Here is a 16545-nt window from a genome sequence, read left to right as displayed (position 1 = left end):
CTTCAAGGAGAGGTGAAGGTAAAGAAATAAGCCAAGCGCAGTACTTAAATGGACAATTTTTTTTTTTTTAAACAAGCAGAGTTGCTCCTGATTGTATCAACCACAGAAAGGTCTGTCATTCTGTTACAGGTTAAGTGACGTACGTAGGGGACTATCATGATATTTCACACATTTCATTACATTTACGAAGGCAGATTAGTCAGACAGGATTTATTTGGGGTAAAACACAAATTTTATAGAAGTTACTCCTTTCAATGTCATTTCAGAATAAAAGATTCTTGTATCTTAATAAAAGTTATTTAATGTTTAACAAAAGAAAAAAAAAAGGCAGATTGATTCCCGGAAAGCACATCCATTTAAATTTTGGGGAAGACAGTGTCTTTGCATTCCAGTCTTTATCCTTGTTAAGTGTATGATAGGTTCTAGTTGTGCAATGCAAGTGATGTTTAGACATTCATTGTAGGCAGCAGAACATCTAGAATCTTTAATCAAAAGTCAGTCTTTGTATGGCTTAAACACAGCAAGAATGAAACTGTCATTGCTAATGTAGTGGAGTGACATGATCTTTGACCACCTGCTTTTATTAGGGATAGACCATTAAATTGCTGTCAAGTTAAATAGCATTCTTCCTTTTATTTTTTATGGAACACAAAGTAAAATTGAACGTAAGAGTATGTTCATTAAAATCAACAGTGATAATAAAACCTCGGTCTCCAAATTGTTGCTTTGTAAGTTCAATTAATTTATGCATCATGCTCTTTGTATTCACACTGATCAAAGAACCATGTATGACGGGGATGGGGCGACTAAGAAATCAGAAGTAGAGGGAATTATAAAATTTCATGAAAAAGATCTTATACCATTATGCCAAAAGTCCAGCTTCTACAGAATAAATTGGGACTAATTTCAAGCACAATTGTAGTTAACAACAACAGAGGGCACAATTAGTGTTGGAATACGAGAATTGAGGGACTTGTAAATCAAGAACACTTGCTAGTTTCATCAAGTCTTAACTGTGTCCACCTTATCTACCTTAACATAATCCAATTTTTAATAACCCCAGTCTCCTTACAGGCAGTTAACTGGTGATATTTTTGATAGCTTGGGTTTAGGACATTTCAGTTGCTGTGGTCCATATTTTCTGCTCCATCCTTCTCGGTTTTGCTTTTATCTCCAACTCTGGTCTGTTATCCTGCCTTGTCGTACTCCTGTCTTCTCCACACTCCTCTCATCCTCTTAACTTTTTCTCATTCTCTGTCTATTCATACAAAATCTGATTCTGCTACCTATGACTTTTCACACAAAGATGCCTTCAAGTCCCTGCACATTTAAATAAGTCTGGGAACGTGATCTATAACTTTCTGATCCTCCAGATTTTAAGAAAATAACTTTTGCCTCTAGAAATCCCAGTCATCAGCACACACAATTCAAATTTGTGCATCACCTGAATTTCACTGTCCTAAATGGCTTGCTATGGACCTTCTAATGATCTTGTTCGTTTTCTTTGCTCTTCTAAACCCCATGGTACTTTTTTTTTTCTTTTTGCAACACATATGTACTAGAAATGTTGCATTCTTTTGGTGAGCTGTGTTTAGCGTTTCTGAAAACCCGGCTTTTAAAAACCCGACGATTCCGGGTCCAATATTTTAGAAACCCAGAGAGTCTGGGTCGGGTTTGGGTCCAAAATCATTGTATTAAAAAAATCCGAATTTTACATTTGATACAAAAGGTTTATTATTATCTACATAAAGTTTACAAGTATTTTTTTATTAGCTCTAATATAATAATATTTAAGGAACACCAAAGCATTAAGAGACTTATCCCCCAATGCCAATCTAAGTTTGCTGCAAAAATTTGCACAGAGAATATTCTTTCGTTATCTGTTGAAGTATGTTTCATTGTGCATAGCGCGTCATAGAGCCTCTCAAGAAATATTTTAAATAATTAGAAATAATTTATTCGATCATAATCTAAATAGGATATAATCATTATATTTATATTTAAGACCATTTCATTCGATAATTACCTTTCTTGTAAGTGGCCGATGACGGATCGTATGCAGTGATAAGCCTTCTCAGTCCCGCTGTCGGTGACATACTAAAGGCCAAGCTACATGCCCAACCCGACATCAGAACCGACAAGAATAAAAAAAGCCATAAATCATTCCTCCTTTGTGGTATATCGAGCACGCGATGTACGTTATCTCTCTCTTTGAAGTCTAGTGCTTGTTGCACTACAGACGTGTGCGTTTAGTTAAATAATTATAAATGCTGTTACGTATCCTATATATTAATTATCATATTATTTATTTAATATTTCATCGAATTGTTAATAGTACTACCGAATTACCGCGTTTTAACGTTACACGTACCTAAACGCAAACGTCTGTATGTCTGGAATCGATCAATTCTAGAGTCTAATTATAGCTTTGCTATGGTGCAGTTCGCCCGGGGTATGCAAGCAAAAACAAGTAAAAACCTATTTCAAACGTGCACTCGTTGGTCAAATATTCCATGTTATTTATTTTATTCTTGTTTTTTTCCGAAATATTGTTAGTTACAATTAAAACAATTTAAACGTAATAATACATTTTGATTTTTACAAAAATTATTTAATTTTAAAACTTGAAATAAATTCTAGGTACCCGAACCCGGGGGTTTAAAGCCCAGGTCACACGTCCGGGTTTTGAGGTCATTACCCGGCGGGTTCAGGCCCAGGTCGAGTCGGGTCCAGAAACACTACCTGTGTTACAGTTTCTTTCTTCTGTCCTCTCCTATAATATCCCATTTAGTGCTTATGCTTTCTTTCTTTTGGATCTTTCTACTTTTCCTCTTTCCAAAAGAATTTATTTTGTTTGGGCACAAGCGTCGCCAAGTTAGCCTATAACTTTAAGTTGGAAATCTCTCAACATTCTATCCTTTTGCTTCTGCTGTTGGAATTAATGAGGTGACCAGCTCAGACATTTATAAGTGACAAACATATATAAAACTTATTTGGACTTGCCTTTACTTAATGACCAGTAGTTTTTCCTGTGTGCAGCTATGCCTTCTTTCCTCATTGATTAACTTGTGCTATTTGGGTCTACGGGGTAGGGGTTTCATTTTGTATTGACATTTAAATGGTAAGTCTGACATGTCTTATTTGTTTTGCTGAATGATTGTTGCATTTGACAGTAGTTTCAAGAGCTATATCAAAACTGTAATTACTGTATAATTAGGATATGAAACAATTAATACTCCATGCTCGTTCAAATCTGCACTAAGCAATTTAAAATTAATACTGTATAACCCAGTATGTCAAATTTATCAATTTTCTAAAAGTGATAAACTATAACAGTTTTAATTAAAAAAAACTACGATACTGCATATGGTCCAGGGGCCTCATGCATAACGGCGTGCGAAGAATTCACAGTAAACCATGGCGTACGGACAAAAGCAGAAATGTTCATACGCACAAAAAAATCCAGATGCATAAATCTGTGCATTCACCAACTTCCACATTCTTCCATTCCATAAATCCCGGTCAGCGTGAAAAATAACGCACGCGCCTGCTGCCACTCCCCAAACCCCTTTCAGAATTATGCCTCTTTGAATATGCAAATCAATATAAATAGCCCTTAAACTCAGTGTTCTGTGAAAGGGCAATGACAAAAGCACGGGGGGAAATAAAAGAATTTCAGCGAATACCAAGTAGAGGCAAGGAAAAACGTACTATTTGTTGGTTTAAACAGTGGAATAAACAACAAAAGGAAGTTGATCAAGTGACGTAGCGTGTCGGAGAAACTCGAAAGCTCAAGTTCACAAAGTCGCACAGTGCCTGAAATAAAAAAAAGTAGTTGGCAGATATCAAAGTCACCGTGAAAAGGCGAGTCGTAGCCCACCATCTGAGTGTCATATGAAAGCTTATTAGGGTACAGGGAAAAGGAAAAAAAAAATAGGGACACAGTGGAGGAAAAAAGCTCGAAATGTCAGCTTTAATCTCGAAATTTCCACTTTAATCACATGGTTTATTTTGTCATTAAAGAACAACATCCCAAACTTCATCTTAAAATTGTTTAATTTACTAGTTTCTCAAATCCCATTGTAACTAAAGTAGCACGTTAAATGCTTCATATTGTATATGTTCTTCTATGCGCTCTGTGTGTGTGAATCACTACGTGCTTCTTAAACGGGCTTTCTCTTCCTCTGACAGGTCACAGAATCCATTACATTCATGATATTACAGCTCTCTGAATAATTTAAATACTGAGATGTATACTTGATATCATTTTCATGATGATAGGAATTAAAACATGTATTAAACATGGGAACATGGTGGCACAGTGATAGTGACGAGCTGGCGCCCAGTCCATTGTTCCTGCCCGGTGCCAGATGCTTGCTGTGCCGTGCGCGACCTTTGATGAAATAATTTATTGCAGCGGTACTGTCTCTTTCAAAACGTACTAACCCCCAATTCCCGTCCTTCCTTTTCTTTCTCCAAATACCCAATTGCCACACAATCAGCTCTGTAATAGACGTTAAGCCATCTGTAAGCTGAGAGCACCGATTCTTCAAAACTTTTAAGGAACATTGAAATATCTTCGTAGTACAAGTTAATTATTCCATCCATCTATCCTTCCAGTGTTGCACCAGCCCCAGCAAGAATACAGCGCGAGGCAGGAACAATCCGTGAATGGAGCGCGACACTGCAACACAGTATCCTCACATGTTTAATTATTAACAATATAGATTATTTAAGTTAAAGTTTTATCTGTATAATAAACATTTTGCTGCATTTCATCTTAAAAATAATATTGTCATCACATGTAAATACGCGAGATCTGGGGACCTGGGTTCGCTTCCTGGGTCCTCCCTGCGTGGAGTTTGCATGTTCTCCCCGTGTCTGCATGGGTTTCATCCGGGTACTCCGGTTTCCTCCCACAGTCCAAAGACATGCAGGTTAGGTGGATTGGCGATTCTAAATTGGTCCTAGTGTGTGCTTGGTGTGTGGGTGTGTTTGTATGTGTCCTGTGGTGGGTTGGCACCCTGCCCAGGATTGGTTCCTGCCTTGTGCCCTGTGTTGGCTGGGATTGGCTCCAGCAGACCCCCGTGACCCTGTGTTCGGATTCAGCGGGTTGGAAAATGGATGGATGTAAATACGCGCTTTATAAAGTGGCTCAGGTTGTGCAATATTATAACTGTATTGCAAGTTTACAGTGAGGTAATTGTACTTATAAGTACAAACAGTTCTACAAGGAGCACTTGATGGACTGATTGATGCGTTTATAGTTATTGGGATGAAACTGTTTCTGAAAACGTGAGATCCGTACAGGAAAGTATCTGAAGCGTTTGTCGCATGAAAGCAGTTCAAATAGGCAGCGTGTGCTTGATGCTGTATACTGATAATTCTCTTTCCGATCAACTGCTGTAGAGATGCAATTCCACACTCAGATACAGTGATATAAATACTCCGAATGGTGCAGCGAGAGTAATATGGAAAAAGATAATCCGCTGTGGCAACCCCTAATGGGAGCAGCTGAAAGAAGAAGAAGTTGCAGTGAGAGTAGCAATGCTAAAGCAGCTATGGTATTTGGAATAGTTTGGCTATTCAGTGGACCATTATATTGTTACAGCTTAATTTCAATCAGATGCCTTAAACTAATAAACAATATGCGGTTAATTTCAGTGTATATGATAAAGCCGCGTCAGGGATGTGGATCTAAAAAAAGAAAGGGAAACCACACTGGAACAAAAGCACTACTTTGACGCTTGGTGCCACCAGTTTGCAAAACCGAGTGGAGAACTTGCGTACGCAAGGGTTTGAGCTGGCATGAAAATGTGCATGGCTTTACGCCAAGTTTAGGTTTTATACATTGTGATGTGTGCATGGAAACGGGAGTACGCAACATTTTAGTGCATATGCACTGTTTATACATGAGGCCCCAGGTCTGGATAAAAGTTCATAGCATATCTCAGTCCGTCTTTCCGAAAATCAAGCACCTTCGCAAATGCACATTGGAGAAAAATAATTATTTTAAGAAACATGCAAGAAAATGATTCAATTACCAGTCCTTCTGTGGGTATTCTTTTCTTATCAACCAGTTGGAGTTGTATGTCACCAGGCGTAGCCACTGTTGCACTTATTGACTTCGGTTTGCCACCGTAATCTAAGAAATAAGAAAATGCAAGTTTAATGTTAGAACATTAGAAAAGTTCTAACGAAAACAGACCATTCATCCAGATGAGCTTGTACATTGTACTCATTTAGATCAGTGCTTCCCAAACTCGGTCTTGGGGACCAACTGTGGCTGCAGGTTTTTGTTCCAACCTGCTTCTGTTTTTAATTGGACTCCTGGGCTAATTAAGTGAACTGTTATTTCCCAGATTCACTGTTTTGGGAACAATATAGAAATCGGAAAACTAAGTTTGGTTAAAACAATATTAAAATGTACCATGCAGTTATATTAGAATAATGCATTTTTTGTCTTTTTAACAATATTTTCATCTTGATTTTCATTTTACTTTTCCAGGTGTTCTAATTGTTTAATTAATCTATTATTTACTAAATTAGTGGATCTGATACTAAAGTAGTTGCAGCCTTTGATTATTCAGTGTTGTTTGCCTGGGGATCTGCTATGCTTGTTTTTAATTGTCATTAATAAGATACAAAGAAGGGGGAAAACTGCACAGAGAAAGGGCAAAATGTGATGAAATCAACAAAAGAGAGTTAAGTATTTAAATCTATAGAAAAAACAGAAATATTTCTAAATGTCTTATAAATGTAAAAATTGTGCTAATATGCTTTTCTGAATGTAGAATAAGAGAAAAAAAAACCAGCTAATTAAATGAGATCAATGTTATCAGGTGATGTCACCGATTATGAATCTGGTTGGAGCAAAAACCTGCAGCCACAGTGGGTCCCTAGGACTGAGTTTGGGAAACACTGATGTAGATTGTCCAAAAAAAATCAAGTCTAGATCTGAAGGTCTCTAAAATGCAATTCTTCACTACACTACTTGATTGTTTATTCCATGCATTTATGGTTCTTTGAATGATGAAAAACTTAACATTTGTGTGAAATCTGCCCTTAATAAACTTTCCAACTGTGTCTCCATGTTCCTGTTATATATTGTTATAGTTATGTCTACTGTTAAGCTACTTGCCCAAAAATTTAATAAAGATGTGATGCAAGTCAGATTAGTAAATTCTCATCTCATACATTCTGAATTGTTAGGAAAAATCATTACATTCACTCCAGATTGCTTACCCTTGTGCCAATTTTGTGTGGATAGGAGCTAGTGTCTAGTGATGCTTAATTGGGTTAAGTGGGCTACATAGGTGGAAAGATAAATCATCCGATTTACTTTTCTTCTAAACTCTTGACATTATTTATGTTTTTGTGTTTGACAGTGTGAAATTGTAACTATAATCAGTGCCCATTAAATTATTTATACCTTCCTTATTCACAAGCTTTTTGCAGGCTGTCCACACACTGCTTCTTAAAAAACCTGTTATTTATCACTTATCAGACCCAACCCTGCCATTGCAGAAAAGCCTTACTAACATATAAAACTAAATCAGTCTCTCATTTCTTAGACTTTGTTTAACCCCAGCACCTCAGGCCTCTATTGTGTTTGAGTATGTTCTTTAAAGTAATAATGTTTGTAAAGGTTTTCTGCCACTTCATTTATTTTTTCAGCCTTACGTTTTTGAGTCAAGGAACTCTGCAGTTCATTCTGACAGTAAAGGTGTATAAAGGGGCTTAAGTGTAGAGCATAAGATTTGGGACACTACCACTTATAAGACAGCATGTAGGATCGGTCTATCAACTTTACAATATTAGAAATACTTTTGACCAGAACAAGCCATACAGACCAACAAAGCTCTTCAATCCTATCCATTTAATTCCTCCAAAACAACATCATGCGAAGGTGTGGATGTCCCTGGAGTCCTACTGTCCACCACAATACTTAGAAAGTGTTTATAGTTCTCTGTGTGAAGAATAAATTCATAAGATTTATGTGAAATTTACCCTGGATTTTCAGACTGTCCCAATTGTCTTGTTGAACTCATTTTAAAGTAACAGTCTCAATCCACTTTACTAATTCCTTTCAGAATTTTTAACAGTCCAGTAATTCTACATCTTAACATCCTTTAGATTAAACTGAAAAGATTAAGCTCCTTTAGTCTCTTCATAACTGCTCCCTTGTAGTCCTGAAATCAGCCTAGTTGCTCTTCTCTGGACTTTTTCTAGCACTGCTATATGTTTTTTATAGCCCAGAGATCAAAACTGCACACTGTACTGCAGGTGTGGCCTCAGCAGTGTGTTAAAAAGCTTAATTATAACCTCCTTTGACTTGTACTCTAGACATCGTGCTATATAACCCTTCATTCTATTAGCCTTCTTAATGGATTCTGAAAACTACCTTGAGGTGAATAGTGACTAGTTCACTATGATTCCTAGGTCCTTCTCATAAAGGGTAATTTTAAGTTTGAGACTTCCCATAGTGTGTTCAAATCTAATATTTTTGCTTCTTGTGTGCGATACTTTACATTTACTGATATTAAATTTCATCTGCCACAAATCTCCCCAAACCTAAATGCTATCCTAGTTTCTCTATAATGATTTCATGGAGTCTAGATTATCTGCCAATCTGCCTATCTTGGTATCATAGGCAAACTTAAAAAGCTTGCTGTTTATATCCCTACCAAGAACATTTACATCTATCAAAAATTGTAGCAGCTCTAGGACTTATCCTTGAGAAACACCACTCTTATCATTACCAATATGGTTCCTTGCAGCATCACCCTCTGCTTCATTTGTTTTACCCAATTCTGCACACATCTACCAAAACATCATGAACTCCAAGTTCTTTTAGTTTGATGTTCAACCTCTAATGTGCAAACTTATTCACAGGATATACCTAACTGGTCAGTGGTTTGAGAGGGCGTGTAGGAGGGGATATAGTTCTATGATTTATGTTCGGTCAACCTCCAGATGGTTTTCCAGGAAAGCCCCAAGCCCAGTCTGGTTATTTTTGTGTCTCACCTCATATATCTATCTTATGTAAGTGTGCACTATTTCTTTTTGTATATTATTTATGCATTTTCCATCCATCCATTTTCCAACCCGCTGAATCCGAACACAGGGTCACGGGGGTCTGCTGCAGCCAATCCCAGCCAACACAGGGCACAAGGCAGGAACCAATCCTGGGCAGGGTGCCAACCCACCGCAGGACTATTTATGCATTTTTTAAATCTAATTTTAATTTGGTTTTCTTTGCATGTAACTACTTCTTTGACATCTTGTAAAGCACCTTGAGTTATATCATTTGTATGAAAATGTGCTATAGAAATAAATGTTATTGTTGTTGTTGCATCTATTCTTTTTAGTGGTTCAATCACCTCTACACCCTGAATTCTATCCTGATTATTACAAAATATTTAAAATCTAGATAGGCTTCTCCCATGTTGATACTTTAACATACTGTGCTAAACAACAGTCACTGATTATGTCCAAAAACTCCTGTACTTGTGCTCCACTATATATAAGGCAAAATAACATGTTAAAAAGATCTGTAGCTTGTCTGCCTGAATTCACAGTACTGAAGGAAGCACCCTTTTGCCTTTAAAAGAAACCTTTAATCAAAACGTAAAAAGATAAACCTTGGATATACTCCTAATGAAGAACTGAATAGTAACAAAATATTGGAATATCCATCTATTCATCCATTTTCCAACCCTCTTATTTTATTTTGGCATGTGCAAAGACAGGTACAAATTCTGGATGTGACATGCTTACTCTGTTATAAGGGCCAAGTGCAGAGTTGTCCGTTAACCTAAAGCACTGTATATACAGAGGGATAGGTAACAGGACAAGAAACTAGAAGTTTGCTGCTTCAATTCCTGACTCTGTCCTTTTGAGTCATCCAGAAAAGTCACTCAAGTTAGCCTGTGTTCTAACTGTAAAACACAAATGTTAACAGTTGCAGTATGTATATGAGCTTACAAAGAGTGCTGGGATTGCATTCACTATAAAAAGACATGTACTCTATAAAATAAATTTGTTGGTTTGTAATCAACACATATTTGGGATGTGGGAGGGAAAACAAGAGTACAGTATATAAACATTAAATAATGCACACATTAGTACAGAGGATCCCAGCCTTTTCTATGCACCGCACCCTTAGAAATGTTTGATTTATGTCTGCACACCAAACAAAAGTAATATCACATTTGAAGATGAAGTCAAATTTCAGATTTTTGAACCACAAATTGAACAACATACAGTACTGTGGATGAACAAATTGAACTCAAATATAATAAGCTTTTAATTTGGTGCATATAAATTGAGCAATTTACCTTAATAAATATCAATAATCTTGTAAATGTGTCCCCTGTGAAGCTTAGAAACGCGACTGGTGATCTGGGGGATGGGGTATCCTGCGAAGCATGAAGCGCCACAAGGAAATGACACACAATCAATGATCAAGTGGTTTGGGCGGAGTCTTGGCAGCAGGTGTTGCATCCCTTATGCAAAAATATCAATCAAACCTTAAAATCAGTGATGTTCCATGATCAGGGCTTGCACAGAAATCAATACTAGACCTCGCCCTTCTCTATGTATCATTGAAAGGTCCAAATTCCATTCTCTTAAAAAAAAGTTTTTAACCCTTATGAACACTCCGCTCGCAGCAAAGAACTTGCAAGAATGCAAATTTCTGCGGCTAAGTCACAGGTGATAATTGCGCGTGCAATGCTCAATTCTTTTAAAATCACAGAACACCATCACTAGCTAATAAGTGACCTACAAATGATGGCACACTGTAGACACTTGTAAACCATCTGTGTCATATTTGTGCAATACAGGCTTATTAATCGAAGATGCAGGTCTTACAGACAAGGGTGCAAAGTAGAATGCCGGTCCAACTGGGTTGAGGCCAGTTAATTGAGTTGGCCTATGAAGAATATTCCACTACTTTGCATTGAAATGCACTTGCTTTGTTGTCACAGTATGTTTTGGCTCATTGTCGATCTGTACCGTGTAGCGTCGTCCTATCAGTTTTGCAACATTTTCCTGAATCTGAGCAGACAGTATACCCCTGTCCACTTCAGAATTAATTCTGCTACTTCTGACCCACTTCGATTTGCAGCTATGTACGTCCACGCCATAAAACTGCTTCCACCATGTTTCATAGATGATGCTGTATTCAACAGATCATGAGCTATTCCTTCCATTCTCCATACTCTTCTCTATTCATCATTCTAGTACATATTCATCTTAGTTTTCTTTGTCCAAGGAGTGCTTAACACCTTGTGGTAAACCCTCTGGGTTTTGCTTTCATGAAGTCTTCTATTGATTGTCGACTTTGGCAATGTTACGTCTACCTCCTGGAGAGTGTTCTTGGTTTGGCTAGATGACGTGAAGGGGATTTTCTTCATTAAAGAAAGAATTCTGCGATCATCCAGCACAATTGTCTTCCATGGTTGTTCAAGCCTTCTGGTGTTACGGAGTTCACCAGGGCATTCCTTCTTTTTAAGAATGTACCAAATGGTTGATTTGACCACTCCTGGTATTTCTTCTCTCTCTGATGGGTTTGTTTTGTTTTCTCAGCCAAATTATGGCATGTTTTTACTTGCATGAACAGCTCTTTGGACCTCGTATTGAGAGTTCACAGTGACAGCTTACAAATGCAAATACCACACTTGAAATTAACTCCAGACCCTCTACCTGCTTAATAGGTAATGAAATAATGAGGGAACTGCTCCTACTTGGCTATTTACAGCTTGTCGGTCAAATGTCCAAATACTTTTGAGTCCCTGAAAATGGGGGACCATGTATAAAAATGGCTCTTATTCTTAAACGGTTCATACAATATTTACATTAAACCCCTTGAATTAAAGCGGAAAGTCTTCACTTCAATTACATCTTGATTGCTTTATTTCAAGTCCATTGTGGTAGTGTACAGAGCCAAAATTATGAAAATTGTGTCACTGTCCAAATACTTATGGACCTAACTGTATAGTATGCTGCACACACTGTGTTAAAAGACTTAAGTACATGGGTCAAGCAAAAAGTCACACTTTGGTTTTAGTGCTCAAATTCTTAAAAAGCTAAGCAAGGAGAGAAACACAACAACTCCAATGACTTTTCAATTAAAAATTATAAAATAATACCAACACCATAAAGGTCAAAAAGATGGATCCACAACTAAAGATGCCCAAACATCTCCATGAGAACGCAGGTAGAAAAGCACACTCGAATGGAGGACAGGTCAGAGAATTTGAAAAGTAGTGTTTATATATGTTTCAGTTTATAGCACTAGTAATGTACAGGATATAGCAGATCAAGTGATCCAAATCAGTAAGCAGGCACTAGAAAACAGTAATTGGCTGGCAATGAGAGAAGAAAATAAAAACCTATTAATGCTTAACACATAATGCTACATCAACTCTATAAAGGCAAGTCTCTGCCAGATGGCAGACATATTCAGCATAGAGGGAAAATGTTACAGACTTATAATAATAATAATAAGCTGTGAAGAAAATAAAAAAGTTAACAACATGCAGTGGATTAAATGAATATATGTGTTTAAAACAAATATGTGACTGCATAACAAGGCTTGGGAACGACAGAAAAAAGGGTATCTAGTCTATTCTTGAGGTTTTCATGCATCCACTCATCCATTTTCTAATTCATTTATGCTGTAAAAGATCACAGTAACACAGTGCCAATCCTGTTAGAGACAAGTATTTAGCGTCATCAGTTAACTGCAGGGTATACTCAAATATACTGTATAAGGTCACTCATGCTGGACCAAGTAAGAGTCCTCAATTAACTTAACAGATGATTTTGGGATGTGGGAAAAAAATGCCTGAGAAAACCCCACAGAAACCTGGGGAGAACACACAAATTTTGTACTGGCTGTACCGCTGCCACCAGCGAATGTCGACTGGTGGGAGGCAGGAGAACTAATCACCTTTGTCACTGTGCCACCCACACGATTGTTAATACTCCTGGTGCACACACACCTTTTAAAACAATTTCTGAATCTGAAATATACACAGTGAAGGAAAACAAAAAAACAAAACAAAAAAAAAAAAAAAGGTGTACAAATAATGGACAAGCACTGCAACAGGAATCACTCACAGAGATTGCTTGCTCTCTTCCAAAGAACTTTTAATCAATCTGCAAATAAATCTCATGCAAGCTAAACAACATTTGTAACGGATCATTTGAAAGCCTGGAGAGACAGGCAGCATGCTAAACAGTTTTGGGAGTGCCGGCTGACAGTGCCATTCTTAGCACTGCAGCAGACATGCAGTAATGACAAGTTGTCTTGTCATCAGGCAGCAACAGCAGATTGTCTCTTCTACCAAGCAAACTTACCAGCTAAAAATACAGCAAACTGACCTTCTCAAAAACACTCAAGCTCCTACTGTTCCTCATAATAGGAGCATATATTTTTTAATCTTTAATCTCATCATTTTTCAAAATTTCTCTAATTTTAAAAGAGATGTCCTCTAATGACCAGCTTTCACTGTGCAGAAATGCCCCATGCCCCATGCCAATGACCATAGGAGTCTAAAAGCAAAAGGTACTCCATAAATAAGTAAATAAATAATAATAAAATAAAAATAAAATGTTCACAGATCAGCATATGTATTTACAGTATTTTTTAAATTGGAAAAACAGAAACATAAAAGCAAAAATAAATTCAGCAGAACATAACTAGCTAAAATTAAAGCATCTCCATTAGGAGCACTTACATTGCTTACATCTATATATATTCCGCACGATCAACAAATAACCTCTTCATCACCAGATGGATCCCGCTGAACACAGTTTTCCCATTACAACATTGAAGGGAGCCAGGAATTATTAAATTATGGCACTATAAGGCACCAATCAAGAGTATCCATTCATAGGATTAATGCTCACTACAAGACATGCACAAAGCCGCGCACACCAATATTTATTCAATTATGCCAGTAAACTAAATGCAAATCTTTGGAATGTGGGAGAAAACCAAAATGGCAGCAGAAAATCCTTTACAAATTATGGAATGTTTAACCTCTGTTTACCTTGTAGGTGATAGGGAAGAACCCCCAATTATCTATTTAATGTATTCTATATAGCATTTGAAAGCCAAACATTTAATTATAACTAACAAATACCTACATGAATTTAGCATTAGCTTACTAAAACAGCTGTTACAAAACACAAGAAACAGACAAAACAAAGTGTAAAACAAAGTCAATAATCACATTGTCAAACATATTTAATCTAATTCTGGGTCATGCCTGGGCAAACTGATGCCAGTAGCACAGAGCAAAAGGAAAAAACCAATCCTGGATAGGAAGGGTCCTCACTCATGTGCACTGGATAACCAGAAGAAAATCAGCACACAAACGCAAAGAAAATATGTAATCTCCACACAGACAACCCATGGGGTGTGTGATTTGAAGCAGTAGTGCTATCCACTGCACCATTGTGATGCCCAAGTAACAAAACTAAATTTAAAAAACTGTGGATACCTCCCTGACCATAATTCATTCTGGTAAAACTGCTTTCCATTTTCCTGTGTTCAAACCAACACCTAGCAATTCCTCTCACTTGTCAGATCCACATGTTTCACAGTTTGCATCCATTTTTAAAATTATTTTATCAAACTTCCAAGACAAAACAATGTACAGATAGTTACATTTATTTATTTGGCCAAAGCCTTTATCCAAAGCAACTTACAACATCTGAGAAGCAATTGGTTACATTTCTTTTCTTTTCCAATTGGAGCACAGGCTGGTGAGTGAATTTCTGAGGGTCACAAAGTGTCAGTGGTGGGATTTGAAATAAATACCTAAGGTTCCAAAGCCTTAACCACTGTGCCACACTGCCTGTCTAACTAGGTAGTTAGGTAGATACTTAGGACTTAAAAGGGTATGCAGTCCACTCTATTAGTGAAATTGTTTTCCTTTGCTTTTATAATCTTTTCTTATATGGGTTTGTCCTTTAATTTTTCTGATCTGTAGAATTAAGTCCTTTTTTTGTCAAATCTGTCTGCATCATATTTTGATTTAACAGCCAAACTTTAATTGTTCAATAGCATTCCATTCACAAAGAGGTTCAATTAATGTAACTGTACCTTCATCTGCCTATTCAAAAACTGGCAGCACTTTAATAACACCCTGCCACAAATTTCATTTAAATATATTGAGCTCAGAAAGGCAGGAATGGCTGCATTTTCACTGTGAAAGATGTATAAATTACAGATATTGTCATCATACTAAAAATCACATTATCAATCACCTCTGTGCAAAGTATCTCCTTTTAATATGTAGTTATCAGGTTCAAACCTAAAATACTCCTATCAGTCATGCTTTTAGTCATTAGATGAAGCTTTTGCTTTTCAGGTTAAAAAACAAAAGAGTTGGAAGTGATTGAAATATAGTTTAGTTCTTAAAAAAAATGTCAGAAAAGTCTGCATTCTACAAAATATCCTCAGGGGAGTTTCTTTAGTCGGGCTTTCCATTCCTGTCTTAAATGAAACAACCTTCAATTACAGTCAGCACTTCACGCAGTTTTGCAGTGCTTCTGCCAACTATGGATTCCTTACTCACTTCAAAAGTACTTGAATAACTAAAGTTGCTTATTAAGAAATTACATTTTTATTTTCTTTATTCAAACATGAAAGGTGGCCAGTTGGCACAATGGATAGTTTTGCCCCTTTATGGATCCAGTATTCTGGGTTCAATAGTGTACTTAGAGATTGTCCATATAGACTCTGAAGTGTCTGACGCTCCAAGTATCTGCAGGGTCTTCTCACATCCCTAAAGATGTGCAGGTCTGGATCCAAATTGGTTCTGTGAGTGTATGAGTAAGTGGGCCCTATTACTAACTGAGGTCTTGTTCAGAGCAGTTTCCCGTCTTGCACCCAATGCTCCCAGGATAGGCTCTGACACCTCCATAATCTTTAATTGGATTAAGTGGGACTGAGAAAACACACATTTTAATATACCAAACATCTTTTTGATGAACATTTCATTACATCATTCATTCATTCATTCATTCATTCATTCATATTATTTCATTCCTCTTCACTTCACTCTGACCTAAAGTGAAGTTGGACAGCCCTAACCACCCAATCCATATCAAAAAAAATCTGTCTATGTTGGATCTCCTCCTGAAGGTTTTGCCTGTTAACATCAATGGCGGTGGCACCCAGGGAGTATTATCACTACAAGTTTAAGCATCTTGATCTAGCAATGCAGTGCCATTACTTCAGAATATCCCTGGTATTGTTAAACTCCTCACCGTAATAACACATAGCAATTTTGCAACTTGGTACAGGATTATTTTGGATGTTTATGTCTGCAATCTCATTCTCATGAGTGTAGCAGATGAATAGCATGTAAGCTGATCAAAAAACAGAAAGATCTGCCGAAGACATTTTGTTACCATTTTACCATCACAGTCTGGTACAACATTTTCAAAACTGCCACATGCATTCACAGGTCTCACAATTACCTCACTAAGACAGGGTGATCCTCAGCAGGAGGAAACTACTCA

General features: G+C 37.1%; 1 protein-coding gene across 2 annotated transcripts in view; it reads right to left on the bottom strand.

Moving 5' to 3' along the window:
• Positions 1 to 16545, bottom strand: part of chst10 (carbohydrate sulfotransferase 10) — a 249583-nt gene that overhangs the window by 148936 nt on the left and 84102 nt on the right. For both annotated transcript variants that reach the window (XM_028800613.2, XM_028800612.2), the window contains one exon: positions 6045 to 6145. In XM_028800613.2, the coding sequence (XP_028656446.1) occupies positions 6045 to 6145 (101 nt within the window). The remainder of the gene's footprint in view (positions 1 to 6044; positions 6146 to 16545) is intronic.

Source organism: Erpetoichthys calabaricus, chromosome 4, assembly GCF_900747795.2.
Source record: "Erpetoichthys calabaricus chromosome 4, fErpCal1.3, whole genome shotgun sequence".
In the NCBI taxonomy this organism is placed as follows: Eukaryota; Metazoa; Chordata; class Cladistia; order Polypteriformes; family Polypteridae; genus Erpetoichthys; species Erpetoichthys calabaricus.
Note: the sequence above shows the minus strand (reverse complement) of the source record. Positions and strands in the feature narration are given on the sequence as shown.